Source organism: Alnus glutinosa, chromosome 2 (genome assembly GCF_958979055.1).
Source record: "Alnus glutinosa chromosome 2, dhAlnGlut1.1, whole genome shotgun sequence".
Classification (NCBI taxonomy): domain Eukaryota; kingdom Viridiplantae; phylum Streptophyta; class Magnoliopsida; order Fagales; family Betulaceae; genus Alnus; species Alnus glutinosa.
Window position 1 is genome coordinate 4599819 of NC_084887.1, and position 13231 is coordinate 4613049.

Below are 13231 nucleotides of genomic sequence, written 5' to 3' on the forward strand. Positions count from 1 at the left end.
GATTTAAAATCAATTACTATTGAATTCTGATCCAATTGTAATTTGAAATGCTAAGTTATAAAACGTGGAAGTGGGAGTGTAAGAAGTAGCATTTCTCTTTCCAATTAGTGAGAATACACTAGTTTCTTACATGGTTTTGTCCTAGGAAGTAAATTAAATGTAAAAATGACACCTTTAACATGAAATACAATTTATCTTATGGTCAGGACTTTGTTTTTGTTGTTAAAACAGTTTTCGATTTGGTGACACAAGTTCTAGAAAGTAGTGATGATCTCTTTTTGCAAAATCAGAAAAACAATATGAATGCTTGTTGGGGAGTGTTAGTTGCTCCCACTCTGAGTGCTTGTTGGGGGTGTCAACTGCTCCCACTCTAATGATTAAGTCAGTTTCTCTGGTATAACAGGAGTATTGCTTCAATAACAATAATTTCAAATAGAGAATATCTGGGAGTTTCGTGGCAGCTTCGTGGAACGTGGGCGGGTATCTCGGATTCTCGCGGCTTCTTACCCTTTGACACGAAGTGGGTTAGGTCTTGCATTGGACTTGGCCAGCGAACCTTCCTCTTCCAAGATGACAAGGCTCGACTGACAAACTTTTTTCTTTATCTATGGATCGGGTGGGCCTTAGTTGGACTTTTTGGCCCACTTGCTTTTTGATGGGGACATTCTGGATTCCAAGCTTGTGGAGCTGGGTTTATCCGGGTCGTGAACACTGACTGAGCTCGAAGACATTCCGCAAATTCCTTCTTTCCCCTTTTTTAAAAATAGTGCTCCCTTTCAAGGTCAACTAATTAAGTAAACGAAATGTTAAAATGAATTTGCCGAACGAGATGCATCGAAAGTAGGCGTACTTTAAAAAACGTTATTCAACCATCTGTCATGCTCAATCGATGGGCAATAATCCCAGTAGTTTGGTTGAATCTAATTCTTTTGAATGCCTATTCCTATATTATCTCAAAATCAGAGAATCGATTGCATAATCACTTTTCTATGGTATCTCTCTAGTCTCTACTTTGTCAACGAGAGCTGAGTTATGTGCCCACCAACCATAATGCCTACACCTTGGATGAAAAGCTCAAATTCCAGAGCATTTTACAATTTATGTGATCGCCATGACGAAGACATATATAACAACCATAAGGGGATAGACACTCCAACAACAAAGCCTAAACAGTAATGGCAATACAGAGACCGAAACAGATAATAGACAATGGATCTTATAATGATCCCAAGGGCCATTAAGATCGAGGCCTTTCTAAATAGCCTTACAAGGTGGTAACACAAGGCAAAGGGGCACGGTGAGGAGCCCCATAAAGTAACGACAAAAATCACATGAAATGGTTGTTGAGAGAGAGGTACTATCAAGATCCGAACAGGATCCATCGATAAGGAACAAACACTAACTGCAAAAGTCTCTTTTACTAGATCAAACCACGTAAGAATTGGGAGACAATAACCCTCGCAAAACAATGAAAGCAGCAAAAGGACAGCTGAAAACCCATACAAGGAACAAAAATCCAACAACCCCGCAAGCTCAAATTGAAAAATGAGGATGATCACTAGTTTTGGTTATATAACACTGAAAATTCACCAATTTCAATGGAATTTTACTTAACAATACAACGCCATGTATAGATGGTCCTGCCGCCAAAGGTACACATCCAATAAGAGCAAGTGAAAGCCAATGCCCTAACAAATTTGATGATGAACGGTTGGAATTGGAATCAACTTTAATTACACTACTGCTATCATAGGAGTACTAAGGTTGAACAAAGTACCAAAATTCACTAGAGGGTTTAAAAAAAAAAAAAAAAAAAAAAAGGACTCACTCTTGGGATGGGTAGCAACACCGTTTGTTGTTGCATCCATATGCTCAGATTTTGTTGAAGACTCAGCTTTGTCACCCTTTTTACCTGCAATACACCAATAATCCCAAAAAAATAACAATTCCATTACATAACTCAGGATAATATATAGTTCTAGTTTACCAATTATCATGTTCCAGCTTACCATGCTTCTTCCTTCCACCACCAATTCCATTACATAAATTAGGCCTTGATTCAGGATGATCTATCGTCTTTGTGGGCAGCAGCTCCTGCTCAGGATGAGATGTGACTATCTGAACCATTTGGCATTAGCAAAACTGTGAATTTGATGTGAGCAACACTATCACCTGCAAAACCAACAACCCATTTTTGCAAAATTAGCAAAACTAACATCAACTGTGAGTGAATCTGACCAGAGTATTAACCAAGACAGAAGTTTCCTACCCGGCTTCTCATGAAGAACACACTCCACCAAACCCAGCTGACCCCTCTTCTCCTCCAAGAGTCCTGTTGTAGAGAAACTCCACATGTACTATTAAAGGTTGAAGAGTAGATGGTAAAATACAATGTCTTAAAAAATGCCGTTAAGGCACAACACACCTAGCTGTGAATGGCATGATAGAAAATTTCTGATATATTTCACTGCAAATAAACCTAGATTCTTTCATCTTCAAGTTGTAGTTCCTGTCAATGGCTCTCTTATAAATAGTCGTCTGTTTCTCATCCAACAGCTTAGGCTGAAAATCCCGTAAAAATGAATTTGAGGACTCAAAAGAATAGTGCGCAGAAATGGCATGTTAAGTTAATATTGACTCCATAATTACCTTGCCTTCACCTGTGCTTGTTACAATATCAACATCATAAACTTCATTCTCCCCAAAATTATGCATCTTTAACTCTCGTTTATGGACCAAATACACTCAATACAACGTCCTTGTTACTATCTATCACAAACTGCTTCAGCTAATGGCGAAGAACACCTTCAACAATTTTGCAGTCATAAGTAGCAGCAACCTTCTGAATTGTATCAGTTACATCATTGTTCTGCCAAAGAAATAATATTTAGGGAAAAAAATGATTAAAGGAGAAGAAGGTAGGAATTCACTTTTCCTAAGAAAACCATAGTAAAAATAATCACTAAATTTAGATTATAGAAAGAAAAGACAAGAAGAATGGCAGCCATATATAACACTCTGCTTCCATCAGTTAAGATGGACCATAAAACTCTTTTATACACACATCTAACCAATCATACATTGATTGAACACAAAATGTGAACCATTGTTACAAAAATAAAAGTGCAACCATCAATAGCTTAGCCAGTAGGTTAGAGATGTATGACTAGCAAACAATACAAGGGCAAACTTACGTATCCATTAAATGTACATAACTTCCCACAGCAAGCAACAAAGAGTTTGCAATTTCTTTCATAATGCTTACTCCCATACACTTGTTTCTCCGAACCATGAAATAACAGAGAACATTCAAGTAAATCTTCATAATTTGAACTTTCACCAGTTGTTGCCTGAAGTAACTTCTGCTGAGACGCTATTCACTGACTAACATTACCCATTTATATAACAGAATATTTACAAAATCATATTAATCTAAATAGTTGGAATAAGATTCAAAAAAGTGTCACACCATAAACTGAACTGTTCATAAGGTTTTGAATAAGATAAGCTTTTCTTCTTGAATCAAGAGTTGAATCCTGAAAAACTCTTCTTATTTCAGATTCAAGCTTCCTTTCGGGTTCATCCCAGGTATATCATTCCATCCATCCTTGAAAGTGAGATCACTATGATCCAGGCTTTCATGGGCATCAGCACCTAATAATTTAAACTTGAAACACGAAAAAAGAAAAAAGAAAATAAACAATCTGAATCTTTTCAACACATTGAATTTTATAAAATCCTATTTAGATATAATAGAATCATGAATATATATTGCAAAGAATATATTCAAAGGAAGCACGTGCACTAACAAAATCACTTCACTAACAAGAGACACATAAACAAAGTGGTTGGCTAACATGATCATCAGTTCCAGTCAGTACCCTTGGAGCACAACAACCAATTTCACTTGAAGACAAGCAAGCATTAAAGCAAGTGGAAGAACCTGCAAATGCAAAATATTTGTCAGATAGCTTTTAACGACAGCTAGGATTCTTGATCATGTCTCTCAAGTTCTAAATGCTGATAAAAGGTGTTCACCATGTTGTAGGCAGAATACTATTTAAAATTGCAAAATATGGTTAGTTGAATGTCCCCTTTTCACAGGCTCAGCTCATTGTCATTCTTACATGCATCATTACTCACCCGAACTTCCTCATCATGGAAATGCTCTGTATAGTGTCCATTGTTTTGTCTGCAAGTGAGGCCGACATATCCGAGCATATTGCAATAATAACCCAATGATTCTCACACCCATATCATGAATTGATGCTTTTCTATCCGTGTCTCTCTGACCATCAAAAAACCAAATAATAAACTCAATACTAACTCAATATTTTTCAATGAAAACAGTAAAAAGGAAAAATCAATCCATGAACAGAGAGAATTGCAGTTAAACTCCAGTAACAATAATAACCAAAAGAATATGTCTAAATCTGCATTTGATTATGAGAAAATCCAGAGTTATGCAAAACTTTTATTGCGTTTTTATGAAAATTTGGGATGGGATTGACTTCCCTGGTCTATCATAAGTTTTTTACCTAATACTGATGCTACCATTTGTAGAATATACATTTCAAATGAAGATGCGAGAAATTTATTTATTTTTTCTAAAAAAAAAATAGAAATAAAAATAAAAAAGAAGATATTAGACATATAGGACTGCCATTGAAGTAAAAGATAGGAAACAATTACTGGAAATCTGACGGCTTTGTGCAAATCTGATTTTCGGCAAGGTCTGAAAATGTGTCTATTCTTAAACCCTTGTTTGTTCCATGCTACCGTTGGTTCTGCATATGAAGTCAAAGATTATATATCAAGAGCCTGACAAAGTAAAATAAAGATGAACAACTACAAGAATAAAATTACTATCTAATTGGTGAATTAAAAACCTGAAGAATAATCGGTACTGCATTAAGCCCAATCATTCGAAAAGTCTGGGATGTGGGCAATTTTTGGCCAATCCTCGCCTATTCCTTCTTGACATCTTTCCCCCAAGCGAGGACAACCGTGGATCTGAAGTTTCTGAAGTGAAGTGAGGTCGGCTATCCACTCTGGTAAAGACACCAAACTAGGGCAGTCCGAAATGTTAAGCAATTGCAGAGCAGTAGCATGTCTAAGCTCCCTTGGGAGAGACACCAAGCTTGTAACGTTTACTATTTGTAGCCGACGAAGTGTTGTAGGTCGAAGGCATTGCGCGCCCTCTTCATCCTCATTGCTGATAAGATTTTTGCAGTAAACAATCGACATATCTTCAAGCGCAGCAAGATGTTGAAAGAGTGGAGAGATGGATATTTGTAGTTTAGGACACGCCCAAATATCCAGCATCTCAAGAGAAGTTAGGTTTTGCAGCCACTCCTCTTGCAGATATTCATGTTCCTCTAAAAGATAAAGTTTAAGATACTTCAATTTGGAGAGAATGGAAAAGGGTGAGGAAGAGGAGGGTGTTATTTCGCTCCCTGGTGCTACGGCTCCCATTATGGACCTTAAAGAGCAATTCCCGATATATAAAGAAGAAAGGCTTGGAAATGATGGGAATAATGGAAGATTATAATTTTGCTCATGCTCTGTTGTTACTACTTCCCTCATCCTCCACCATCCCCTCATCTTAGGCAAATTTTCAAGTCTGAGACTTTCAAGAGATGAAGAGGACACTTCACTGGCATCATTGTTTATGTACTCCAGCGCACTCAATTTATGAAGAGAAAGATACTTGAGAAAAGGGAATCGGTCCAATGGTGGGATATGATTGCACCATTTACAATTCATTATGGTAATTTTAACCAAATTCGAGAGCAAGGACACCCAGCCGGAGAACCTCACGCCTGCATACCCTTCTATCATTAATTCTTTCAAATTTAGGTGTGCCCGAAGGTTTTGCAACAGCTGTTCATCATTTGCAATTGCCTTATCACTATCATAACCAGCTTCTATATGAAAACAGTCCCACTCTAATTCCAGTATTCGAAGGTATTGTTTCCTCTCCAAGTTTGCAGCCTTGGCTTCTAATGGAGAAGATCTCAAGTGCTCTAAACCCTTGATACGTAATCTTCCTCTCAACTCAACTAAACCATCCAGATCGCCTAGCCCACCCTTTTGCTTTGGAAAATAACTATCCTTCTTCCCTAAAATGTAAAACGACAGTGTTTGGAGAGCGGTCAACTTTCCCAGTCCATGCGGCATATGAGTCAAGCTGTCACACCCATCAAGCGCAAGATGCCTAAGGCTAATCAAGTTTCTAGTGTCTTTTGGCAATTCTTTAAGCCGGCTACAAAAGTCAAGTATTAGTGTTTGCAAATTCTGCAATTTAGTTATAGAAGCGGGGAGTAGTTTGATACCACCATTCCAAGAAAGATCGAGATATCTTAGATGCTTTAACTTGCCAATAGAATTTGCCACTTTTTGGATATTCGAGTGACTCAAATTCAAAGCACGCAAGCATTTAAAACTTGAAATAAGTGTACCATAGACTCGCTTATTCCCCTCGAGTACTAGCGGATGGAATTCATATCCTGGATGTCGTAGAAGAAGCGTTCTCAATCTGTCTGCCTTGAGCAAAGGAGCTAGGATATCTCTTACTGAATGTAAAGAATCGAATGCCACATGGCGAGTTCTTTCAACTACTTTTATTGCATTTGGATTTGAAATTAAGCACTCATCCCTTGCTACAAATTGTGCAAGATCATGTATAAGGTCATGCATTTTGCAACTTACTATATCATCATATTCATTTCTTTGCATGTCTTGAAAAAACGACCTCCAAAGCAAATCCATAAAATACTTGCGACCAACATCTTCAAGACATATTGTTCTGCCTGACGAATGAATAAAGCCTTGCGCTATCCATAGCTGAATCAACACTTCCACTCCAATTTTAAAATCTTTTGGAAACAGTGAACAAAAAGCAAAACATTGTTTCAAGTGTGGTGGGAGATGATCATAACTCAGCTTTAGTATTGGAAAAATATCATTGTCTTGTTGATTTATTTCGTAAAGTTTATTGGTTTGAAATTTCAACCATTCAACCTCCGAATTTTTGAAATATAACAGACTCCCTACGCTCCTTATAGCAAGAGGAACTTTTGCACACTTCTTTACGATCTCCTTTCCAATTTCTACTAGCATTGGATTCTTTGGCTCCTCCCTATCTTTAAATGTCATTTTCTTAAATAAATCCCAAGAATTACTTTCAGGTAGACCTCCCAAAAAATATGGTGAAGCTGTGCGTGTAATGTCTGCAACTTTTCCGTTCCGTGTGGTAACCAAAACTTTGCTTCCCCTCAAGCCACCCACCAACAGATTTTTCAAGTCGGACCATTTATTTGTATTCTCATTCCATACATCGTCTAAAACAAGTAAGTATCGCTTCCCACCAATTGTTACTCGAAGTTGACTTTGCAACGAATCTATTTGACAACTTTCAGGTCTCTTCTTAGTTGCTGATTCTATGAGCTTTTGAACAATAGTTTTTACGTCAAAAGGAACAGAGACGCATGCCCAAAGCCTCAGATCAAAATGTCTTTGGACCTCCTCGTCATTGTACACATACTGAGCAAGCGTGGTCTTCCCTTGTCCACCAATCCCAACTATGGGAATGATGGAAACGTTCTCTTTCACATTGAAATCAAATAACAGCGCTTTAACAGCCTTCTTTTCGTCCTCTCTCCCAATGACTTCTTCCTCAAGTACAAAAGAGTGTGTATCTTCTCTCCTCCTATGCTCGAGCTGTGTCTCTATAAGGTGTGGAGTGAAGTTAAAGTTATTCTTATCCTCTGCGATTTCATTCAGTTTTACTCTAACTGCCTTGATCCTTTGACCCATTTTAAGGCAATAAACAAGCTGGTTCGATTTGCAAAAGAATATGCGTGCCTGTAATACCCACAACTATTCAGTATGGTCCATTTCAAATAGTAAAAAAAACATTTTTTTGGGCTGTGTCTAATTAAGGAAAACATGAAGGTTATGTTTGTAATTGTCATAAATTTAAGTTGGATTTTTTTTTTTTTCGAAATGTTTGAATAGTTGGGTTTAACATTATAATGAGCAAAATGTTGTTGTGGATTTATTGTTTAGAAATGTTGTTGAGGTATTTTAAACTAAAACTTACAAACGACATCATGCATGCACGTTTATGAATTTACCTCTTTTGCCTTGTTATACCCTGCCATGACTTGTCGCTGTAGAAGTTCAATGGAGAAGTCATCCAGCAAGTCGTCGGCTTCAAAAATGGCCTGCTGCATGGTTGTGGGCCTGCTGCTCCTCCGCATCCAAAAGCACAGCTTGGATGGTGGAAACCGTGTTCCCGAGCTTTTTAAGCTCATCTTTGAAACCCCATAGCGGTCCAATCTCTTGAAGAGCAAGAGAGCCCAAGCTTTTCATGATATTCGCAGTAGTGTTGAAGAGAGCTGCTTCGGCCATTTGTTGTTGTTTCAGCGAGCTAGAAGGAAGATGTGCTTACTTTGAAGTGAAGCGGATGACGGACATGGGCAAAGGCGGGGAGCTGCTTATTTGATCGTTGACTTGAAATTAAATTAAGAGAAACCCAATGTGGCCACTTGCATTTGTCTCATATTTTAGTTCATAAATTTTAATATTTCTAAGTAAACGAAATGTTAAAATAAGGTATAATATCAACTAGAAAGTAGGCATGAACCACGCTTCATGAATCGGAGGTTACTAGTTTGAATTCTCCCTCCCTTCTTGTGTGGACATGTCAAAAAAAAATAAAAAGTAGGCATACTTTAAAAAACGTTATTCAACCATCTGTCCTCTATGAATAACAGCAATCAGATTGGCATTCTTAATCCTGCTCAATCAATGGGCAATAATCCCAGTAGTTTGGCTAGTTCAGCCAAAGGGGAAGTAGCATAGGGAATCCATTTGACGTAGTCTCATGTTCTTAAATCTTAATTTTTTATTTTTTTTAGGTATTAAACATTAAAAGGAAAACTTCACTTAACCTCTTAACCTCCATAACATTTGTAATTATTCGCAAAGTTTTAAAACTCTTAATTTAGTGTATCAAACTTTTAATTTTTTTCAATGTCACCCTTCCGTTAAGGTTTGGGGTTAAATAAGAAGGCAAAATAGATAAAATGACATTTTAAATCCCTAAAAAATTTATAAAATTACAAATTTACCCTTAATTAAAAATAAAAAATTAAGTTATTTTGGTAATTTTCATTGCATTTGTTAGGATTTAACCTAAAATCCTAACGAAGTGGTGAAATTGCAAAATATTAGAAATTCAATACACTAAATTGAGATTTTTGAATTTTAGTGGAAGGGAATGAGATTGCAAAAGTGATGAAAATTTAAATAGGTTAAACGAAGTTTCACCAATCTTAAATTATTGACAATGTCGAAGTATACGTACGAAATGTTAAATCATTGACCATGAATTAAATTAGGACAAACTTCACTTGATTCCCCTAAAGTTTTATCATTTTTGCAATCTCTCCTCCCCTCAAAAGTTAAAAAACTCTCAACTTAACTAGCGTATCGAACTTTTCAATTTTTGCAATCCCACCCTTCCCATTAGGGTTTAGGATTAAATTAGACAATCAATGGGTAAAATAATTCTTATCTCTTTAAACTTTATAAAATTATAAAATTACTCTTAAATTACAATTAATTTTTTTTTAAAAAAATAAATTAGGGTATTTTGAGATTTTTTTCATCACTCCGTTAAGATTTCACAGAAAATCCTAACGGGGTGAAATTGAAATTTTTTAAAGTTTGATACACTAAATTGAAAAGTTTGAATTTTAAGTTGAGATTGCAAAAGTAATCGAAGTTCAAGAAAATTAAATAAAGTTTTCCAATTAAATCAAGAAAATTTCATCAAATGTATGGCGCGTCCATGAGCGTGTCTGATATTTTATTAGTCCTTAAATGTTAATTTCCACTAATCTGAGCTTATTTTAAAGGATCGAATCAAGTTGAAGGTCTAACCGGTGACCGGTTTAACTAAACAAATCCTGTCAATATTGATACTTAATGGGTCAACCCGTATGTCGACCCGGCCCGTCAACCCAAATTATCAGCTACGGGGATAATAAGATGGAGGTTCCATCAGATTTTTATGTGGTCATATGCGTTGTCTCATATTTTAGTTCTTAAATCTTTGGAACTTTGTGTTCTTCCTTCATCCTCGCTGCTTCCCCTCTTCTCATCTCCTTCCTCTTTCTCTTGATGCTTCCACCTTAGGGTTCCTTCTGGCTAGATTTTTCTCTAGCACCATTTGCCTCTTATGAGGTAATATCCATTGCCTTGTGCGATTTATCCGATCTCCTCCTCAAATGATAGCCTTAGTCCCTTCATCACTGCCTTGTTGCATCCTTCGAGCTGCCACAATGCCTCCTCCGTTTGGATAGGCCTTGGGCCTCAGTTTTGGCTTTTTTTTTTAAGCTCAATCTGATATCCCATAGCGACCCCACCAGCCAACACGCCTTACCACCATCTTCTCTGACTTCCCCGCACCCTGTCGCCACCTCACACGTATCTGGTTAGCCTTCACGCGCCTTCGCATCCCCACTATCCCTACTACTGGTGCTGCTGATTTCTGGGCTCGGACATTTTATTTTGCTATGTTTTTTGTATTTCTATTGTATGTTGTTGCTTTCAACAATTCAACTTAACCCAAACTGATTGGGCTTTAGACTCTTTATTTGTGATGAAGATCCCATTTTCGTTGTTATTTTAAACCTTATTCTGATCGGTTTCCTTGGAAGCTAGTCTAAATCTATGATTATAGGAGTTCTCTTACTTCCAATGGTATTGGATGCATTTTTAAGTGACTTCCACTTTTCTGGTTTCCTTTTTGGATGCATTGAGATGCTAGTTATCTATTTAACTTAGGTTTTTCAATTGTTAAGCTTGTATTATTATTATTATTATTATTTTTTTTTTTGAAGAAAGAGTACTGCTTTCATTAAAATAAGCCAAAGACCCAAAGGTCTAATTACATTGTTAAAGAATACTATGACTCCCTAAACATAAAATTAAAACTAATTTCTTATTTGGGAGCAAACTACCTAAAAAACATCCAAAAATTACAAGAACCAAAATTGGAAGCTCCTCTAAACAAATAAACACCACTACTAAAAATAATATAGGGCTGATCTACGCTATAAAAGCGAACAAGTCCAATAATATCCAAGCATCTACAAGGCAGCCTGCAGATATTAACTAACAAAGAAACAGAAAAACTACATCTAAAGAACAAAAAAAAAAAAAAAAAAAAATGCCAACTGAAAAACCACCAAACAGAGACCCAGTGAGGGGAGGCAGGAACCGCTAGCAGGAAGCACTAGATCCTCCGAAAAACCACCAAACAGAGACCCAGTGAGGGGAGGCAGGAGCCGCTAGCAGGAAGCACTAGATCCTCCGAAAAACCACCGTTAGACGTGGGAGAGGGAGGCGGGAGAGTGGCGCTTGAACGCCACGCGCCGATGAAGAGGAGGCAGTGAGAGACACGCCGAATGTCAGGAGACTCAGAGAACGCTGGTGAAACCAATGGTGATGCCTGTGATGTGCAATAATGGCAAGAGAAACTTAGATCTAAATCAGAAAATTTCGACCCAAAACCGTTCCAAAAATCACACAAAACACGGTGAAATCAGCCCCAAAACCAAAAAAACTCTACCTGCAAAAAGAACCAAAAAAAAAAAAAAAAAACCAAAGAAACAAACCAACAACCTCCACCGATTCAAAAAACTGGAAAGAACAAAACCTCCAAAAGCCCAAAAAGCTTAGAGAAAACGACCATTCATCCCTAGAAACAAGCCCACGGGAGAACAAAAGCCACCCTAACCCTAAAGATTAAGTGGAGTCACGAGCACTCGGAGAGGAAGGCAAGAAACCTCTCCCTCCGGGCGAAACAACACTCACCGGAGGGTCTCTCTCCGTTTCTTGTAGTTGTTATCATCTATAGTTTGTTTATGATGTACGTAAAATAAAATAATAATAATTAAAAAAAACTCTCTTTATAACTTCCAAGCATGCGAAAGGTTAGTGATAACATACGTAGTGGCCTTTAAATACCCTACAGTTATTGAGTTGGTCTATAACAAATGTGTTTTACGAGAAATGTTATTTTGCATTCTTTCAGTATATTCAATTTATTCTGAGATCAATTTTAATTAAAAAGAAAAAAAATAAAATTCAATTGTGTATTGAGCATACTATGTGAGTTGAGTATGTTGAAATGAAGCAAAATAGCATTTCTCTTTACTTTTAGATGTATTGAGCAATACTACACACATATTCTCTCCCACATTTGGTGACGTAACTTTTAAAATTACTATGAGATTGGAGATTGATTACTATTGAATTTTGATTTAAATGTAACGTTAAAAGCCATGTCACAGAGCGTGGAAGTGGGAGTGTAGGAGGTAGCATTTCTCTTTCCAATTAATGAGAATCCACCAGTTTCTTACATGATTTTCTCCCAGGAAATAAATTAAATGCGAAAATGACACCTTCAACATGAAATTAGAATTATCTAATGGCCAAGATTTTGTTTTTGCTAAATATGTACAAAATATAATGTCATTTAAAAAATTTAAATGATATGGCAAAATATATATTGTCAATGTGCCAACATATGCAACATTAAATCTATAAAATTTAATCCAAACAATGAAATGAATCTAAAATGGATGCAGCACTCTCACTGGTTTCAAATTTTCAATCCCAGCAATTGAACATTCCCACCGGTTCAAAAAAAATAAAAAGAGGATAATATTAATATAAAATAAGTTTGTTTGGCAAACTTTTGAAAAACTTTTTTTTTTTTTTTTTTCTCTTGAAAAAAAAAATGTTTGCCAAATATTAGTTATCCAAATGGGTTTTCACACGTGTTCTCCATTCCTAAAACGCTTCTCAAAACAATCTACAAAACACTTTTCCAAATACAGAACACTTCTAAAGAAATAACTAAATATATGTACTCTTTCTTTTTTTTTATTCTTTTTTTTTTTTATGTGTGAAGGTTGTCTTGTTACATAAATAAATAAAATCCTTCACTTAGTTGCCCTTGTAAGGGACACCTCTCATCTTTTGAGGGATGACCTTCCCTCCATCCCTCATCCTCATCCTCACCCTCACTCTCGTAGGAGTTCCCAAGTATTTTTTTATTTTTAATTGTACCTTTATTTTTATTTGATTGGTAAAATTATAACTTCATAAGGACACACAAGTCTAAATTATGAGTTAAGTGGTGAATTAGAAA

The 13231-nt window shown here is 36.5% G+C and overlaps 2 protein-coding genes across 8 annotated transcripts; both read right to left on the reverse strand.

Annotated features, from left to right (window-relative positions):
• Window positions 1-1007: 1007 nt before the first annotated feature.
• Window positions 1008-2715, reverse strand: LOC133860198 (ERBB-3 BINDING PROTEIN 1-like). The gene is made up of 6 exons (XM_062295845.1): window positions 2650-2715; window positions 2469-2562; window positions 2217-2332; window positions 2010-2118; window positions 1829-1912; window positions 1008-1054 (listed from the first exon to the last, which is right to left on the reverse strand). The coding sequence occupies exons 1-6, from the start codon at window positions 2713-2715 to the stop codon at window positions 1008-1010; spliced, it is 516 nt and encodes a 171-aa protein (XP_062151829.1).
• On the reverse strand, window positions 1829-8483 carry LOC133860719 (putative disease resistance protein RGA4). Of its 7 annotated transcripts, none has more exons than XM_062296318.1 (11): window positions 8139-8483; window positions 4890-7866; window positions 4693-4787; window positions 4144-4288; window positions 3882-3943; window positions 3195-3667; window positions 2650-2869; window positions 2426-2562; window positions 2270-2332; window positions 2010-2172; window positions 1829-1912 (listed from the first exon to the last, which is right to left on the reverse strand). In XM_062296318.1, the coding sequence occupies exons 1-2, from the start codon at window positions 8316-8318 to the stop codon at window positions 4912-4914; spliced, it is 3135 nt and encodes a 1044-aa protein (XP_062152302.1). In that variant the 5' UTR covers window positions 8319-8483; the 3' UTR covers window positions 1829-1912; window positions 2010-2172; window positions 2270-2332; window positions 2426-2562; window positions 2650-2869; window positions 3195-3667; window positions 3882-3943; window positions 4144-4288; window positions 4693-4787; window positions 4890-4911. The 7 variants fall into 7 exon arrangements, with proteins under 7 accessions (XP_062152302.1, XP_062152303.1, XP_062152304.1 ...); XM_062296319.1 differs by having other exon boundaries at window positions 2661-2869; window positions 3858-3943; XM_062296320.1 differs by having other exon boundaries at window positions 2480-2562; window positions 3858-3943.
• Window positions 8484-13231: the final 4748 nt, after the last annotated feature.

What these genes read in the sequence shown, in the direction of transcription:
- LOC133860198 (XM_062295845.1), bottom strand. Translation starts at nt 2,715, where the DNA reads ATGCATAATTTTGGGGAGAATGAAGTTTATGATGTTGATATTGTAACA. An exon ending in CAAGCACAGGTGAAGGCAAG is followed by an intron (nt 2,563 to 2,649) that starts GTAATTATGGAG and finishes CGGGATTTTCAG; the next exon opens with CCTAAGCTGTTGGATGAGAA. An exon ending in TGTTGCTACCCATCCCAAGA is followed by an intron (nt 1,055 to 1,828) that starts GTGAGTCCTTTT and finishes TCCAAGGTGTAG; the next exon opens with GCATTATGGTTGGTGGGCAC.
- LOC133860719 (XM_062296316.1), bottom strand. Translation starts at nt 8,318, where the DNA reads ATGAGCTTAAAAAGCTCGGGAACACGGTTTCCACCATCCAAGCTGTGC. An exon ending in GGTATAACAAGGCAAAAGAG is followed by an intron (nt 7,867 to 8,138) that starts GTAAATTCATAA and finishes TGGGTATTACAG; the next exon opens with GCACGCATATTCTTTTGCAA.